Source organism: Dicentrarchus labrax, unplaced genomic scaffold, assembly GCF_905237075.1.
Source record: "Dicentrarchus labrax unplaced genomic scaffold, dlabrax2021, whole genome shotgun sequence".
NCBI lineage: Eukaryota > Metazoa > Chordata > Actinopteri > Moronidae > Dicentrarchus > Dicentrarchus labrax.
This window is the reverse complement of record NW_026136715.1, coordinates 5868660-5888426: the sequence shown is the minus strand read 5'-3', so window position 1 is coordinate 5888426 and position 19767 is coordinate 5868660. Positions and strand designations below refer to the sequence as shown.

General features: G+C 38.7%; 1 protein-coding gene across 1 annotated transcript; it reads left to right on the top strand.

The window, feature by feature from the left end:
* Positions 1-3705: 3705 nt before the first annotated feature.
* Positions 3706-12867, top strand: zmp:0000001088 (trypsin). The gene is made up of 5 exons (XM_051426116.1): positions 3706-3814; positions 6524-6683; positions 9570-9711; positions 9785-10051; positions 10978-12867. The coding sequence occupies exons 1-5, from the start codon at positions 3760-3762 to the stop codon at positions 11146-11148; spliced, it is 795 nt and encodes a 264-aa protein (XP_051282076.1). The 5' UTR covers positions 3706-3759; the 3' UTR covers positions 11149-12867.
* The last annotated feature ends 6900 nt before the right edge of the window (positions 12868-19767 follow it).

Here is a 19767-nt window from a genome sequence, read left to right as displayed (position 1 = left end):
CCTCCTCCTCCACAGCGAGGTGACAGACACATAAGGTGTCAGAAGGCATTGAGATCACATGCCTGAATCACCTCAGCTGGGTCCTCTTTAATAGGGAGGAGCAGCAGTTCCCTCTTCACTGTGACAGCCTGCAGGAATCACCAGCAGACAACACCCAGCGCTAACGAATCCGCCTGGGACGTCAGCCACTGCAGGGGCTGGTTGCTTTAGTTGTAATGTAATGATTACATAAGTGGAGAATTACACATCACTGAATTAAAACGGATTGTTGCACACGATTCACTTCTTTTTGAGAATTGTTTCTACTAAATATTTAAACCCAGTAACTTGAACTGTGACTGTTACGTAACTAAGACTCATTACTACCACCACTTAATTAAATGCATGTTTGCAAGATAAACGTTCTCATTTATTGATTTATGTGATGGGTAGCGTTCCCTCCCCACTCTAGTTTAGCCACATCCTGCAATCATTGATTGTCAGCAGGTGAGGCTAATCACTTCTCAGTCCTTAAATGTAGCTGTGTAGCAGTCAGCAGTAGGTTTTGCCTCACCCTATCCTGACTCCACATTTGTTTGAGGGAGGCTGATGTCCAACTAAGTTATGAATTGGCTGTCATATAGTGGATGCATGCATTAAGTTTTTCCCTCACATCTGTGCAGGTGTAATTGCAGGAATATGGGAGCTAATTGAAGGTAGTTGCTGCTCCCTCCACTAGAAGAGTGTGGTGTGTATGTGCCAGATCCTAGTTGGATAAATTGTTCATGTAACTTGCAGGTATGTTAATCTTTAAGTTGTATGTTTTGTTTAATATTCTCATCAGTGGTCTTTAGATTGTAACTACTGAAGCATATGTTTTTGGATTAATATATATATATATTGTATATGTGATGTCACTGTATACTTTGTATAATGTGTTTTCTTTACAATAGGAACTAGAAAATTATGTCCGTTCCCATGACCTAGTCCTCTGGCTACTGCTGTTTTTGCCCTTCTACAAATGTATTTATTGTATATGGTTACCTTGTTTTATTGTGTAGACTGCTAATTTTTGATAGCTGGTCCGTGTTTTCTTAGTCAATTTAGTCTGATTCATTCTTTTATAAACCAATCTTGTGATATAGTGGGGCTCTTTTTAGTGTTAGTGCAGGTGGGCTGTCATATGCTTGCAGGTGGTGGGTCAGTAGGTGAAGGGTTTTCCCCTGTCTGGGTTCTATGTGCATGCTTAAGTTGCTGTGTATTCTAACTATGTGCTTTATTGTTGTTTGGCAGTGTGTGACCTCTTCCCTGTACCTACTGGTGGTGGTGACCCCCCCCCCATTTCCTCACTCCTGTAGGCCTCCCTGACAGCCCCCCCTTGCACTGGTAATCATCTTACTGTAGTGGCATCTATTTACTGAATCAAATATGTTTTGGTAATAAATCCTAAATTTTAACCTGTCCCGAATTTCATTATTTAATGAGTCTGAAATTAAATCTGTGTAAATAAGTGGTTGAAACTGGAAATTCACATCTCTGCTCCTTTTTTCTCTGTACTATAAGAACCTGTGAAAGTGGGTATTCTCTGGGTGAAAGTCCCAGGGTGGTGTTGTTGCACTTGCTGTCAGGGTTTTTAGATGCCCTGGTCACATTTAGATAAACCTTTTAAGTTGCAACATTTTTGAGTTGTGTTGACATAAAAATGTGGACAAACTAGCCACCAACACATTCAATATACTTTGATTGTAGAGGGGGGGAAATCAGTTAAGAGTAAAAGAGACAACTTGGAATAAGGTTGATAACCTATATCTGATTAAATGCTGTGGAAGATTTTAAATTACATTTCACAAAAATGTGAAATTACAAAACATGCTAATGTCCAAAATAATGTTAACTGTTTCAGAAGCTTAACTTCTTACTTGTTAAACATTTTACTCCACTACATTTATTTGATCATTTATGTAACCAATCAGTTTGCATTTAGGTTATTGATACAAAATTATTCAAAGAATGGATGTATTATTATTATTGGTTAAGATACAATAAGACTTGACGTCCCCACTGTTACCAGCTGCAACATTAAAGTAATGCATCAATGGGCCATTCTGGATCATTAGTACTTTTGATTTTGTGCTTTATATATATTTTGAGGCTAGTAGTTTTGTACTTTCAATTTCACACTTTCATTCATGAGCTCCTCCACTGAGTCGGATTCCCCTTCAAATCAATGAAATGAGGCGGCATAAAGACTACCGTGTGTATTTCTACACTGTTATTGACACGTTTACTTCAGTTAACTTCACTGGAATTACTTTCCTGTAATACTATACTGGTATAACACCCAATATTATGAGATTGAGCAAAACTATTCAATTACGGGAATCCTCCTTTTGACGAGCTGAACAGATTTGGATCTTTAACTATCAACTTTTCTCCAAGAAGGAACTGCATAAGATTTCATCAGGAAACCTGTGCTGAGTCACTGGGACCATTACTGATACCGGCACCGATAAGACATCAGTGACACCCCAGTCTAAAGACTGTAAACCAAGATTATCTCACAATCTAAATGTCTCCTGTCCAGTGTAACACGTTACAAAGTCATGAATTAGTTATTTTCTAAGTGACTTCAGTTTTCTCATGTCAGTAATTAAAACAACTACAACAGACAACTTTCAATCTTCAAGTACATTTTAAATCATTCAAGAAATGTGTCGACCATGATAATCTTCACATGTAATAACATCAAATACTGCTGTGCTGTTAGAAATTAAAAGCCTCTCAACTTACCAATACAAAGAAAACCTCTATTGATAATGAACTTAAATGATATAGAAGTCAGTGTATTAAAACAGGAGATTTTAGGGATTAGAGCATTCTGGTTTGTGATGTACAGATAACTTTTCATTCCAGCGCCTGATAGATGAATGTGAGAGCTGGCAGTAATGTGCAGTGATGACAGCTCTTGGACTGAGGAGTGGGTCGTGTGGAAAAAAAGGCAGTGGTCAGCACTCAGGGGATGTGAGAGGTACCAAGAGCACTGCTGTAGCCATCAGCAGCATGGAGGGCAACAGAGAGGGCTATTAGCCAGCTGAGGTCAGGAACTCCTCAGAGGGATGGTAGCAGTGATGAGACCTGCCTGAGCTGTGCTCCATTTTTAATGACACCCAGCTCTAGAATAGATGTGGAGTGTAGTGCTGCCTCGACCTGGTCACGTACAAAGAAGGTGTTGCTGCTTGTCATCAGTAAAAAACCCTTGTTAATACTTCCTTGGGAAATCAGTGAGGGGAGATTGTACAATGATGAAGAGATGCAGAGACCCCTTACTGTATCATTTGATCTACATTAAGAGCTACAATCACAAGCTGAAAGATGTCAGATATTAGACATAGCTGACAGGGCATCAGAGTAGCGGCACAATGACATGATAAACTCCACAGAAGGTCCTGACACTCAGAATGATGACAACACAATGCAATGCATGCATAGTGCATGCTTCACCTTTTACGTTACAGTGAATGGGCCTTCTGTAAACTGTGTGATTCTATAAACAATTATAGAGGTATAGGGCAGCTTGAGTCATGGAAGAGGTGAGACAAGGGGCCGTGCTGTAGAAGCTTCAATTATATATTGGTCCAGGACAAGGAGGTGACCATGGAAACGGAAATAGGAACTAAAAGAAACCCGAGAGTGCAGCGATGCCTTCCCATTAAGATTAGACGAGTAGCACACAGGTGAGGTCTCTCTTTGCGTGTAGACTGTCCTCCCCATTGTCTCACTATGGACCTGCCATCTTTATTGCTTTGTATATTGTTCGAAGTCCTGGCTGTGAACTGTAAGTAAGCCTCTTTAACTTGAATTTACGGTTCATTTATGTATGCACGGAAGGGGTTTAAGATAAGTTAAGCCTATGGGTTACAGTGACAGGAAAGCTGGGATGCAGTCTAACATTCTGAAAAACAAAAAACTCTCAGTTTAAAGGGGCTGAATGTGTGTCTGATATGTTATTAGCGTCAAGGGACGTAGTGGGGGGTAAACCCAAGTAAAGTTTATTCATCTATTTGAAATGAGAGTTGATTCACAGGAATTGTAGATCTAGATCTAACCCTACAGTAAACTGTATTTAACACTACACCCCTGTTAGTATCTCTTCTATCAATGTTTTAAAAGATCCCTTTTAGCTGTGGCTTCTGATCCTGATGTTCCCCTGAGATAGTCTTTTGACTAAAAGTGTGACTCAGAGCCATTTTCATCTGGCAATGACAGAGCTTCTGCGTGCTTTAAGTCATAAATCACACTAGCAGAGTAATAGGGTAAAAGGAGACTTGGCATAGATTAAAAGATGGACAGAGCATAATTTGGTTTTGTGATGTCCTTTGCAATGACACGTCTGTGATAAAAGGCTGTATTCTGCCAAATACACCTGATTACAGTTTGTTGAATTTGCTTATCTTCTTGTTTACATGTTAAAGTTTAATTTAAAACTTCGGTATAATTCCTGATATTGTTTAAAGTCCCGATAACATGCACAATGTTACAACAAAGATATCTTTTTGAGATAAAGATCTTTTGAAATGAAAAGGGCAGTAAAAGTGTGCTTATTCACCAAAAGAATTTGAAACCTCAGGAACAGATGATGGCTAAGAAGAAAATAACAATAAGTAATTGTGGCCAACACCCCCTTTTGTGCTGGTCGCAAAGCTAAAAGGTGAAAGGAGACTCTGATAAACATCTTGAAACAGGTTTAGGATCTGGGACAATGCTGGAGACCTTCTTTTAGCTTGTTTTTGAAAATATGGACAGTCTATGGGGAAAAAAATAGATATGCCTACATTAATGGCTAACTACATTAGCAGTAAGCTATAAATTACATATCAGTCACCTGCTACAATGTACAGTCGAGCACAATAGGACACACAATAGGAGACCAATTATTCAAGGTTCAATTCCAAAGTTATTACATAACGCTTTCTAATGTTCATTTAGTGTGTGTGTTTATCTCACACACACACCAAGTCCGTGAGGTACCCAGAATACTGTATAGAGTTACTATTTTGCTCTTGACACACACCACTGCTGCTAATTATGGCTTGGGATCAAAATCTAGGACAGTAATGAGAGGGTATTGTTTCATTCCTGACAGCATGTCTGTGTCTGAAATGGCTCTTAGTCACTGTGATGTACATGAATGTTTGCCATGTAGATCTTTAAATACTGAGTCTAAGTGCCTCAATTAATTGTTGTTCATATGTTTTTTATTCTGTTAACAGAATTTGCCTGTTTGGCAATTTTTTTTTCTAATGTAAATGTCTGTTGCTCTCTGCTGCCTAGTTCAAGGTTGCGTTCACGCCGCAAGCCTCAGCACTCATTTCACTCATTTTTTCTTTATGTGGCTCATGTCAGATTTCATGACCAATGTCAGTCTAGAGTGACGTAAAAGTCACATGAATTCTGATTCATCACAATGAGGTCAAGTTGCAGAAAAGCAGACCTGTGTCTGACTTGAACCGCACATGAAAGTGACCCAAATTAGAACTGAAAAGATCAAATTCGATGTAATTTGTGCTGTTCACACTGTCATGAAAGAAACAGATCTGAGTCACATATGGAAAAAAAAAATCTGATTTGGGTCGCTTGTGTCTGCAGTCTGTACTGCAAGCAGCCTATAAAACGTGTAGTTGTAGAGCATAAAGTACTCCTTGGAGAGAATATAGAAGATGTGACCTCAGGTTAATCAATGATAGCTATAGCCAGGAGGATGTCAGAAATTCTGAAGAAAAAAAAAACAGTCTAATTCTGCTTTAGTCTAAGTAAAACACATTTTAAGGGGCTGATCCATGTCAGTCCTTTGCATCTCTTGTCATTTTTCTCTTAAAAAGATACCAATCACAAGACGCTCCCAGTCAGGGTTAAACCTAACTGAATGTAAGAGTGTAAGAGTCACTATTCAGCAATGGCAGAAGAAGTATTCAGATCCTTTACTTAAATAAAAGTAGCAATACTGTGATATATATATTTAAAAATCTTTACAAGTAAAATCCCTGCATTGAAAATATAACTTAAGTAAAAGTATGTAAGTGTTATCAGCAACAGTAAGTACTTACAAATTCAGAAAAATGGCCCGTGTGAATGTTACACTATGTACATTATACGATTCAGTTATTAGTATGACGAAACTTACATTTTTCAGTGATGTATTAAGTTAAGTTGAAGGTAATTTTAACTATTTTATTAGATCCAAATAAAGTGAGTGTGTCATCCCCAAACTGTGTGTTAACATCAGATAGATAATGATGGTCAGACTCATCCTCACTGTGAATCAATGTACCTCAGAGATGAGATTGCTTTTCATTGATCTGCTGAGAAACATCTGTGCAGTGAAGTCGACTGTTGTTGTTTTCTTTATGACTTGCGTTGTTCTTGCTGACACTGCAGCTGCAGTAGTGTATGTTTTTCCCTGCAAAAAACTAATCGATTGTTTTATGTGTTTGTCTCTCCGAATCCCGTCTAAGCTCATCTTTATTCCCCTCTGTGTGTGTCGCAGGTCAAGATGTGCCACAGGCACGTATTGTTGGAGGATACGCACCGGTTCCACATTCAATCAAGTACATTGTGTCGATACAGACAACAGAGCGTCGGCACTTTTGTGGAGGCTCCTTGATAAATAAATACTGGGTAGTCACAGCAGCACACTGTAACGTTGGGTGAGCTTATTCTTCTTCTTTTGATTTTCCTCTACTGAGTATAAAAGTTAACCTCAGGCAGAAGCACAAACTTGGTAAAACAAACCCGAGATAACAGTGTACACCTTTGTGTCCTGATTTAGCATTCTGTAAGGAAGTTGTAAGCAGATAATAAAAGGCCTATTGACATGTGATGACCTCAACTTGACTTCTCTGCGTGTAAATGTGTGTATAAAGGATTGCATTAGAAGATCCAGTAATTTCAAGCCATATCAGATAGTCATCTGTGCAAGTTATCAGGGCTGAGAGAAAGCCCAAGAAAGTGATACAAGCTCACCGGTAACAATGGAGCTCTGTGGTGCTGAAATCTGACACAAGCATATTATGGTCTCAAGGCCCACTGACAACACACTTTCGTATAGATTACAAACAGTTTGGCTCGTAAGGAAGCAATAATTTCAGACGATGTTGTTTGCCGTTTGTTCCAGACTCTGTGGTTACAACAAACTGATACTGGCCTTTCATTGTATGACATATACTGGATTGTCAGTCAAGTTCCTACTTAACAGTAGTTAGTAGTTTATCTTTATGTATATATATTCTACTAATATGCATAAGAAAATAGGTTTTGATGGAATAGTAATATTGTCCAGATTACTTTATTACTTCATACAAAGGTTGGTTATACAAATCAAAACATTGGAAGACATCACCTTGGAAATAGTGTTGGTCATTTTTCACTATTTTCTGACACGGAGTAGACTGATGAGATGTGTAACTATTGAGTCCTTTGTATTTTTTTGGAAAATATTCATATTCATTGTTATGTCCATACACAAGTCATAAAGAACAGTCCTTCTCAACCTTTTTGGTGTCAAGGACCCTCAAATTGATGAAATTGAAACACTGACCCATAATTGATAAGAGGTGGTCTCAGGAATCCCTGTTTGATAAAATGTAGTTATTACATAACTATAGTGTAAATTGGCAGATTAACAGTGAAGAGTGTGCAACCTATGAACAGAATAGTCATTTTTATACATTCTCTCATTGGGATAATGTCTAGTCAATGAAAAAATATTAAGATTAAAATATTCCCCATTTCCCTGCAGATGCTCTGAAACCCCATCAAGGACCCCCGAGGGCCCCCAGACCCCCAAGTTTACAAACAATTATGTAGTATACAATGGTGTCACACTGCGCATTAAAAAAATGATCCTTTCATGGTAAAAGAAAATCTACCATTGTTTGCAATGGTTTTGTATGTGTTAGCTTGTAATTTGCTACAAAAACATGCTGAAGAGTTCAAGCTGCTCTACTCAATAGCTCTATATTAACAATGGGCCAGACTGAATGTATTACTCCATAGTTCCCATTAGCTCCATGCAGGATTTTAGCATCTTTCATCTCATTGTTTTGGTTTTACAGCCCGCAACTTTACTGTTTTGGCTCACACTCACTGCTCTCAACCAGACGAAGTTAGTGTCTAGCTGGGGAACATAGTGGAACATATAGCTAGAGAAAAACAGAGCCAAAGGACAGAGAATATTGAACTAATATTTGTCAGGTGGCAAAAAACATGACTTCAAATGAAGATTAATGTTGCTTTATACCTGCTGTGTGTGTGTGTGTGTGTGTGTGTGTGTGTGTGTGTGTGTGTGTGTGTGTGTGTGTGTGTGTGTGTGTGTGTGTGTGTGTGTGTGTGAGCTGGTGGCTAACAAGCTTTCCTGCAACAGCTTCACAAGGTGACAATGTGTTAAGCTAAGATTGTATTGTTGGAATATACAGTACCAAGTGACATCCCAGTGGGCCTTTGTTGTGACATTTTTACATCATAGCAAAGAAAAGGAGGTGTAATTATTAACTTTAATAAAGGCTGAATTCAAATGAGGTTTTTCAGTTCCAGGAACCTGGTATTGTGCATGATGGTTCACTCTCACAGCTTCCTGGACCACCTAAATGGAACAGAGCCAGAACCATTAACCTGCCAGTACTTACACCAGTGCTTTTCCTTCTATGACAAGTTAAATTGTGTGCAGTGAAAGAAGCTGAATGGCAGTGATCAAAATTAAATATGGACTTTGCAGTTGCATTCATCACTTAGAAAAAGGAAATATATAAAAGAAATAGAAAACAGTTATGTTAAATTATGATATCATTTTTTTAGTTGTTTTAGTTTTAGTTTTTCATGTATCTTGCTTTTTTAGTATGTTTCTTATGTATAATATTGTTCTTAGTATATTGTTGTATCTTTTATGTATTTTATTATGTTAAAAATAATTTTTTTTCCAACTACAACACATAATCTACAGTAGCCAGGAAATCCAGTAGTTGATTAGATAGTAAAATCTCATCAGCTTGTTGTTGGTTTATAACTGAAGGACGTTATAAAAAGTATGTTTGTTCTGGATTGTCATGGTCCAATGTTTATTCGGAGTTTGATCTGCTATAACTGTATTTCTCAATTTACTTCTAATTCAGTGCTTGGACCATATTTGATTTACTCTGGACAAAGTTTTGTAGAGAGTCATAGTCCTGACATCAAGTGCGAGCTAGCCCAACGCATGTAAATGAAACCTGCATTAATTTTAACAACATTAAATCACACTTAGCCTGTGAAGGTCTAGGCCTTATGGGAAATTGTGTTCATTAAAGAACAAACAATTATACTAGATTGTCTTTCAAGAAACTACCGCCCTTAGTTATTAGCCTAATATCAATGGGATTTTGAGTTTTTGTTACGTCTGGAACAAACTTCCAGTTTCCCTTCAGCTCTCTCTTGTATATCAGATGTGGAAAAATACACATAGATCCCAAAAAGATTAAGATAAATGAGAATTATTTTAAGCTAACATATTATCACAGCATTACAACATGGTGACTCTAATTTGCTTTTTATCTCTGCAGGGTAAATAAAATGATGATAGTGGCAGGGGACTACTCTCTGACCATCTATGAGGGCACAGAGCAAGAAATCCTGCCTCATCTTTTGGTTCCCCACCCCGAGTACAACAGCACCACCAACAACAATGACATTATGCTTATAAAGGTAGAGTACACAAAGTATTCTTCTTCTTCTGTATCAGTCTTTTTACTGATCACACTGTCCACCGTTTCTCCAGCTGAAGGCCCCGGTCTATCTGAACGGATACGTTTCCATCGCTCTGCTGCCCAGGCAGGGCGCCACAATAGCAGAGGGCAGAGTGTGTCGAGTGTCAGGCTGGGGTTACACCAACCCCAAAGGAGGCCAGATCCCCTCCACCCTCCGCACTGTCAAGCTCCCCATCGTCACCACAGAAAAATGCAACAGCAGTACATCCTTCAACGGCAGCATCACAGAAAACATGCTCTGTGCAGGTTACAGTGCAGGTGGAAAGGACGCCTGTCAGGTGAGAGGGGCTCAGTGTTTGGATATGTTACCGTTTTAATAAAAGCAGTTTTATAAAAGCAGCTTATTTTTAAATTGGGACTAGATATTTGTCTGATTAAAAGGAAAGAAACTGCCCCAATTGGGATTTTGTATAAGTATATATAAGTGTCTAAATATTCATGTTTTTGATTTTACATTTTCCTCAATTTGTATTCTTAGATACAACTTTATTATGTCTTTAAAACAAGACCTTTCTCCTACATTTACAAAATGACCCCCTTGTAAAGGATAAGGCTCACATAGTCTCTCAATTCATCCTGACTTCGCTACCGTGTCTCTTGCACTCAGCTTAAAGTGCATTTCTTTCTACTTCTAGAAAATCTTTAAAAATGTGAATAAACAACGGTTGAATGTACCCAAGTACATTTACTCAAGTGCAGTATTTAAGGAGAACAAAGGATCTAAATATTTCTTCCACCACTGGTCTTAAGTTTGCACACAGTGTCATTTTATAAAGTAATACAGTTATTGCCTAAAATAGCTGGGAACTGTAGTTTTTAGTAAAGGCTACTCAACAGGAGTAAAATTTGCATTTGTTGGAGGTTATTTTCAGCTGTTAAGTAAATAAGCATTTAGTGCAATAGTGAACAGCAGCAGGATGTTGTATGTGGGAATGAGTTTAAATAAACTACACTGCGTGTGTTCATGGACATAAAGGAACATGTCACCCAGTGCAACAAACAATGGAGGTCTTTGGCACAGAGGAACATACTATTTCACAAACAATACTATTGTTGTATCAATTCTGTTGACTTTTTATGGAATTTGTTGACAATAATAAAAAAAATAAATAAATACAGAATAAGTTTCTTGTTCAGTAAAACGTGACTCTTGTAGGAAGTCTGGAAGTCATCCCTGATGTTTCCTTCTTTCATGCTGTTTCAGGGAGATTCTGGGGGCCCGCTTGTATGTGACGGCCGGGTCTACGGTGTGGTGTCCTGGGGGAAAGGATGTGCTGATGCCCAGTTTCCTGGAGTCTACACAACTGTGTCTAAGTATCGCAGGTGGATAGACAACACTGTATTTAGCTACTACCGCAGGTGTAACAACAATTAGCCCAGTGGTACAGAGATTTAAAAAAAAAAAGAGAAGTGAAGACTTTCTTCATTTGCATTTCAGTTCTTTGATCTGATGTTATTTTTATAATTTGTGTACATTTGGTTATATGTTAATGTATTAAAGGAATAGTTTGACATTTTGGAAAATGTGATTTATCGCCTTCTTGCTAAGAGTAGAAGAGAAGATTTATACCACTCGCAAGTCTGTATGCTACATTAAGCTCCAGCTAGCAGCCAGTTAGCTTAGCTTAGCATAAAGCCTGGAAACCAGAGGAAAAAGCTCTGACCGATAGTAACAAAATCAGTTCCTCTAAAGTTCACTAATTAACACCAAGCGGCAACCTCTGTGGCTGAGAAATGAAGCCAACGCTGGAGTGCCAAAGACTACAGTTCCTCACATGGCCACGTGAGGCTGGCTCCAAAAGCGAGTCGATATCCATAACTTAAATCAATTATTATGATCCAACTTCAAAGCAGAAATAAACATGTTTACAGCCTGGTATAAACAGCAGTTTTGGTCTCTAATTCGCTCATGACAACCGTACAGTGGATTAATTACCCACCCGTTTTCAAATTAAAGTTATGCGTAATTAAGAGCGTGGCTGCTGTGAGTGACAGGTGGGTGCTATTACAGGTAGCTGATTTCAGCAAAAAAGCGTCATTTGGGCCGTCCCCCACGCTCTACATCCTTGCCCATTTTTGGATTAGCAGCGGAGACGGAAGCTAAGTTGGCAACACCCAGAGTCAGCCACACTGCCCTTCACAACAGCTCTTCAGAGCACCTATATCACCTTTGAGTGACGTCACAGAGACTGCATCCATTTTACGTTGTGGTTTTACAGGGGTTATGTGTATTGTTGGTGCTAAGCTAAACTAACTTTTTCCATGCTGCAGCTTCATATTGAACAGACAGATATGAGAGTGGCATCTCCCCCTCTAACTCTCTACAAGAAATTAAAAAGTGCTTAATCCAAAATGTCAAACTATTCCTTTAAGTTTTAAAGCTTGAATATTTATCATGTCTGTTGTTGATCTGTTGACAGCATTTCAAAAACAAGTGATAGATAATCCACCAACACCCTCTGGTAAAAACAAAAACAGGACATATTGACCATTTCCACAACATCAAGAATGAGGTGCCATATAATTGCTTAAATTGCTTAAAATCAGTGCTTTCAAAGCCTCATTGAGAACTACTGGAAATGCTGTAAATAAGTGCATGCACAATAAAGCAGGTCTAACCGGTGCTACAACATCAAACATCACACCAGCATTCAATGCTTGTGAACAGCTGATTGACACAGTGACAGCAACAACTGTACAATATAATGTAATCCAATACAGTAGCTCTGCAAAAACACTACCTTTGTGAAGCTTGCAATTTTTTGTTTTGTTAAGACTAGTACAGAAATGATTAGAAAACAACTATTTTAAATTTTTCTAGCAAAATCAGCCATCATTTGATGGGTACAGACTTTGCTGAACTGAATATGTTTTGGATATGAATATATAACCTCAGGCTCGAGGAAATCACGGTGGACATTTTTTCATTATTTTACCGATGTAACAATTAATCAGTTAAGAGAATAATCATCATCAATCCACACAATAATATGAATTTATAATGAAAATGTGTTTGTTGCAGATTGCAGTGTTGGGTTGTTTGTGGGTTTGCTGCATTGGATTGCAATAAACAAACATCGAATGGTAAAATTCATGCTTTTCATCCTCTCTATTAATATTGAATGCAAGCTTAATAATACACAAATGGATTGATTTATTCCTTACTGATGCATTTAATGAATTTAAGACCATAATTAATGCATACAGAATTTCCGTCAATCTAAATGTGAACTATCGCACTTACAATGATTAAGAATCTATATACTGTGTGTGTGTGTGTGTGTGTGTGTGTGTGTGTGTGTGTGTGTGTGTGTGTGTGTGTGTGTGTGTGGTGGAGGAAGACAAAACAGCTGCCTTTTCTGAGCATGTCCTCAGTTTAATTAGTGAGTCAATGATTACTGCCAATTTCATGGGGTTTATTTATGGAGTGGCGTTATAAACCTGGCACTATGAATAAAGCACCTTGAAGTGTGAGAGTTGAGCAAATGCATGGGATTAGGTTAACAGAGAGAGAGAGAGAGAGAGAGAGAGAGAGAGAGAGAGAGAGAGAGAGAGAGAGAGAGAGAAATTGTGAGTGTGTTAAAACAACAACGTGAACTGGAGTGTTTTCTTGTTTTATACACTTTAATAAAGTACTGATCATCCCACTCTGACTTCTTTATTTGCAATTACAGGCTTGTTGCCGCTCTTTGCCCCTGAGTGGAGACTTTTAACAACGGATTACACAGGTTGTTTGGATAGATAACTCGCAAAGTCATTACAGGGGGACAATTAATAAGGCACTACACTGATTAATTTTTAAAAACTACAGCGATCCCTTCTGGTATAGAATGTAACTCTTGGTCACTTGTCACTAGCTTTCCTCAATCAGCTGATGAATTATCCCAAAACTGGACTACCTTCATGAAATATGCATGGAGCCAGTCTTCCCTCTGAGCAATCTGAGGCGCCGCTGCCTCAGCCAGCAGTGATTCCCGTAAAGAAGAGCAGAGGCTAAGGCAGGGGAAATCAGTACAGACTGCGTCACACCTGATAGGTGTCAGTGTATCACAACAGAATGAATAGTTGATGGCCTACTTTAGAGGCCTCTCTGGTTTCCCTGCTCAGCCCTGCTCAGCCCTGTTTGCTCTGTGATGATGGGTGTGTCAGTGTCCCGTGTGATTGATAGATTTCAGGGCTTTTATCCCTCTGATTTTACAGGCTTGGTTACATAAGGGCTGATTTCTTTTGTTCCGGCATGAGAAGGCCTCTCAGGGGAGTGTTAGAGTATATCACCTGACATGGTTGATTCAGAGTTCCCTATATGTTCACTGGCTCACAAAGGGATACGTCCCTTGTCGGGTTTTTGTGTGTTTCATGTAGAAGAATATTGATTGTGACCATTCCACGAACAGCTTCTCCCAGCGGACTCTGCTTTGTGGCAGCTCGGAAGACAAAACATGGTTTACAATTATAATGGCTTATTTTCCCCAAACTAGGCCACCAGCATCCATTATTTTCCAATATGTGTCACACAGCAAAGTTTACTTTCATGCCTCGGGCAGACATTTGATGTATGGGTGGCACAGTACTGTTTACAATCAGGCAGTGGTGGAAGAAGTACATCATATCTTTTAGTTAAGAACTTAGCATTTAACATCCTGTTGAAGTAAATGTATAGAAATGTTAACTGCAAAATGTACTTAAAGTATTCAAAGTAAAAGTACCATTTCTGCAGGAAAACTCCTACTGCTGATTGAGACTGTTTGAACAACTTTATATGCAGTTAAGTAGTTTAGTCCAGTTGTTCCCATCAGCTGTACAAAGTCTTACTACTAAATTTTGTGAAATATTTTATAATTTAACCTCTTTTTGAGTCAAATAATTATTTCAGTGAAAACATCTGAGAAGTTTAGAGAGGAAATATCTCTCCCAACAAGTCATAGACATCTGAAATGTAACAAGGGGCCCCAACTAGGCATATTTTTTTTTTAAAAGAGGTCACAAGCCAAAGAGGTTGGTAACCACTGGTTTAATATTTAACAAGCCATTGTATTTTATAGGTTGATCTTGTGCATTTTAATGCAAAATATTGAATATCTGAAGTAGCCGTAAGATAAATATAGTGGATTAAAAATGTACAATATTGAAACATATAGAATCGTGAAGTAGAACAAGATGAAAATACTCAAGTAAAGCACAAATACCTCAAAACTGTACTAGAAACTGTGCACCAGTGCGTTTAGGTATCTACTGGCACCCCTGGTGAATCCCCTGCTGCTGAAAAAAGACATCCTATTATTCAGGTAACTTTTTGAAGATGAAAGCTTTGTTAATAGATAGGAAAACATAATAACGGTTCCAAAAGATGTCACAACAAGAAGTAGTGGAGGATAAAAGATGAAAATGCACATCACTGATTTGAACCACCAGGGGGCATTTGATCATCAAAGCATGAGGAGCAGAAAAACAACAGATGAGGTGCAGGCCTGCTGGCACTTCCTCCTCTTTGATTATAATAAGCCCTTCCTCTGAAGTGTTGTGTCTGCACATGAAAACATTACATCATACTTTTTGAATCAAAATGATGATGAATGTACAAAAATATAGCAAGTGTTTTTACACTGCTGGAGAGGCTTCATTAGAGGAAGAATGAGAAGGGGGGGCAGGACATAGAGAGGAGAGTGTTTGTCTGCATGGTCCTCTACACTTATTATAGCCGAGGTGCAGAGACTTGGAGGCCAGACAACTGTCTGAGTTCAGTGGGATGCCAGGAGGCTCCGAGGCATGACAGAAGCTGAGATGAAAACGTGACCAGATTATTGTGCGGACCTTTCTTCAAAACCAAAGAGCCATTCAACTTCACAAACAGCCCTCCTTTTGCTTTTTGCTTTCTTTCTCTTCTGAACCCTGCAGAGATTAATGCACTTTATTTCATTTTTTACTATTTCTCTCCTTAATTCTTTGACATGGCACCAGCCAAGAGGCTTTTTCCTGAATCTGGGACAACAGGCATGTGTAAAATATGCAGAAGATGGAATAATTGGCTCAGAGGCAAATGGCTGAAATATGATTTTTCTTTTTTTAAATTAGAAAGGATAATCCTTACTACTGCAACTTTTAAAGAGAAATGGACAGAGGGAATAGCAAAAAATATCCCCTCTCTGATTCTTTTGCATTGTTATTGTGCAGTCAAGCTTTTCTTTTGCTGCTTTTCATAATATATAGCATTCTTGATGGCTGTTTTAGACACCAAATATAGATGCTGGTCTCACAGGAGGACAGATCCACGTGATAATGAGTGGGCTAAGTGACTGAATCAGCCACTCGAGTTCAGACTATTACAAAACACAGCACTCAGACTCAATTGTCTTGGCAAGCTTCAAACCTGAGACAAAGCGAACCATTAGCTAATACAGAAAATAAGTCGTCGATTCTCATTGCATTAGACAGAATCCTCAATTTAATAGTTATCTTATCTCATAATTTGGCCGTCACGCTGTGAGGTTTTACAACCAGTCAGCGCTAAAATCCATTACGTCTGAAATGGGGTCATTTGTTTCCCCCTGTCTATTGAGAAGAGTTTGTGGCTAAATGGAGATGAACAGCTCAGGTGTTACATCCTGACAGTTTTGGCAGTGAACACCTGAGAGAGCACAGCTGAATATCAAAAACCACTACATGGAGTCAGGAATGTGGCACTGCATGACAAGAGCAGGAAATACATCCAGGGGCAGATCTAGAAGGGTGGCAGAAAAAAAAAAAAAAATAAATCAGCCACCCCAGCTGCCACCCCACGTTAGTGTTGAATGCTGTCAAATTTAATACATTCATTTAGATTAATTAGGCTTAAGTCTGTTGAAAAAAGACATCTATTTGGAAAAATTTGTGTTGATTTTTAATGCCACCTTTAGATATTTCTGTTCAATGCTTTACACAACGTAATGTAATGTAAAACAATGTAATGTTTTTGAGTAAAAATATCTTCATTTGGGGGCTTTTTGGACAAAATGTTCACATATGTGATTATTTGTGGTTAAATCAGCATATATTTCTGCCAACCTCTTGCCACCCCATAAATAGTTCTCTAAATCTGCCCCTGAAACCATCGTATCCAGTTACTGTAGCTGAGCCAAATAAATAGTGCAATACATTCTTGTTTCATGAAATCAGGCTTGCCACTGCCCATTTGGTCCCCTGAATAATAAATGTGATGCTTTAAAGTGAGCCATTGTGTTGGCTCTGTCTTTAATCACTACTGTGCAGGGCCTTTGTAATTTGGAAACACCATTGCAGGTGTAGCTCATCAAGTTGCCGACCACCCAGATGTAGGCGCTTATCTTCGTTACATAACATGCAAATCCTGAGACAAAATACATCTGCTGAGCTACAAAACAAGTGTAAGTGGTAAACAATTACAAAAAGAATTTGAGGCTTAAGTACAATGAAAAATGTCAGATTTAGAGAGCCTGAAATGGTTTTAGGCACAGGAAAATAGGGAATGATTAGTATTGAGACGCAGGATGGGGATGATAATTGCTAGTAACAGCACTTCAGTTTCCATGAAAGACATTTACCACGGAGGATGAGAGAGATGTGGAGTGTGTCATCTCTCTTTTCATTCCTATAGACAGTGAAGGGTGACGGTCTAGAAGGAAATTCTTTGGATTCACAGTTGAAAACATTTCACTGAGCTTATTTGTTCATTAATTACTAAATGCCAGCAAGAGTAGGCATCTTTGGTTTTGGTCTTTAACATGTAAATACTGACTGACAAGACAGATTTTGAAATGCTGCTTCCACACCCCCACCTCCTTCTTTTTTTTTTTGCCTCTGCTCCCTTTCACGTCCTTTTTACTGCTCAGTAGATTTATCAAGTTTCCCCTTAGAGGATTAGCAGAAAGTAGAGCACTTTAATCATGTTTCCTAACTTAGGGCTGCCATCAAAGGGAGGCCGTGCTTTGTTCTGTTGAAAAGATATTGCTGATAACCCCCTGAAGCCTCAGATCAGAGCCCACTAACATTACTCCCCCACCTCTTTACCAGCTTGTAACAAGACTCACTTGTGAAAACATCCTAACTTGTGTATTGTCATGGTTGATTTAATTGTTGTCCCCTCAGTGGCTGAAAGTAACTAAAGTACTACATTTACTAAGTACTATAATTGAGAACCATTTTTCAGTACTTGTACTTACATTTTATGCAACTTCTAATACTTCTAGTGTGCTACAAAAGCAGGAAATAAATAAAAAAATGTGTAAGAAATACAGAAAACTAACAAAATACAAAAGTGCACAACAAATACAGAAAACACGACCAAACAGAAATTTGTAACATTCTGATCGCAGATATGTGCTATACACAAAACCTACAACCAACTTATAAAATATGATGATTTGTTACAGACTCAGTGGTTTTTTGTTACCTTAGAATGAGCTGTCTTAAATACAGGTGCCACGGGTTGCCTTTCAGGGAGTTAATGGCCGTTCATGTTTTTTACGAGTTTCAGCCACCGCAGTTTCTCCAACACACTTCACAGCCCGTTCTCATTCCCAGGTCTTCTCAACTTCAGCTTTCAACAGTGCTGCCTGATGTATCCTATAACGAATATCCAATTATTTAATTCAATTAACAGTAAAACAATTTTGCATAATGAGTACTTTGTTGATAATACATTAAAGTAAAATTCTGAATGCATGACTAACTTGTAACAGAATACATTTGCATTGTGGTATCAATACTTTTACTATAGTAAAGCATCTTCTTATAGCCTACCATACATTCTACATTAACCTGATTGCTGGTCCAGACAGTGGAAGATAATTATAAGTGAAGACGCAGAAGCGATACTCATGTCTTGCTTGTGTTACATGTCACTGTCAGATGGTGGGAAAGAGAACATTTGGGGTGCGAATGGAGGACGTGTGTGGAAGAAGAAGGGAGTAAGTGACAGAGGGGGCGATGTGAGGGGATTAAACTAAATATCTGATCCCATCAGAGTTGACAGAATTTTCAAATTAGCCATGAGGCTTGTTGTGTTTTGCATGTGAATTACTGTCACTGCCTTTACTTTTATAATTCACATCCACTGCCTCCTGTCTGATCTTGTAATAACATGCTGTTTTATGTAACAACAAACTACGGCAGCAACATCATTGTTGCGCATCTTGCTCTCAGCGTGTACTTCGCATGCCTCCAGTGTACATGCCACATTGCACAGAAGATGAGAACACCCGTCCACACTGAATAATGCACAACTGTAAAGTGTTCCGACAGCTATTGAAATGTTTTGATCAGCAGCAACATTGTGGGAAGTGAGAGAGAAAGTCCTGTGTTAACAGTGCCAAGAGACTTTTGTTTTGACATCTATAAAGCTAGACAAAGTTGAAATTGCGTAACGCAAAGGTAGCAAGAGGGCAAAGTGGAGCAATTAATCTTCATGTCCTCTGAAGCTGTACTGTGCAGAGTTGCTGCCACTCCGGAAAGACCATAATCACACTTCCATCCAAATCTAGAAGGGAGACGGAGAAGAGATCTCCAAAGCTGTTGCGCAAAGAGAAGCAAGGGAGGCTTTGACAGTGATTGGTGGGTGTGCTGTGGATTGGCTCTGAATTTCTTTTTGAAGTTGAACCACTCAGACAGAATCTTAAATGGACTTGGCAAACAGTCTGAATCTTCAATAAATCCCCACACAGAAAAGCTACTTTAACAAGCTTTTTTAGTCTCACTGTAAAGAATTACATTCGATTCTGTGTCAGAGAGCACACGCGATGTCACATCTGAGTCTGAGCTGCTTTTATCATGCGACTCTCTGCAGATTACCAACCTGAGGGAGGATGTCTCGCTCGCTCTATGCAGAACTCTAATGTCAGGGGTGATGAAATAAAAAAAAAGATCTCTCTGAAAATGAAGCAGGACCAGAAATGGACATCAAGAGGTCAGCGGTCGCAAAGACTGCCGCCTTGAAACTATATACACTGAATACTGCTCACAAGAGGGACAGCCTCCTCCTTGT

What these genes read in the sequence shown, in the direction of transcription:
- zmp:0000001088 (XM_051426116.1), top strand. Translation starts at nt 3,760, where the DNA reads ATGGACCTGCCATCTTTATTGCTTTGTATATTGTTCGAAGTCCTGGCT. An exon ending in CGAAGTCCTGGCTGTGAACT is followed by an intron (nt 3,815 to 6,523) that starts GTAAGTAAGCCT and finishes TGTGTGTCGCAG; the next exon opens with GTCAAGATGTGCCACAGGCA. An exon ending in ATGACATTATGCTTATAAAG is followed by an intron (nt 9,712 to 9,784) that starts GTAGAGTACACA and finishes CCGTTTCTCCAG; the next exon opens with CTGAAGGCCCCGGTCTATCT.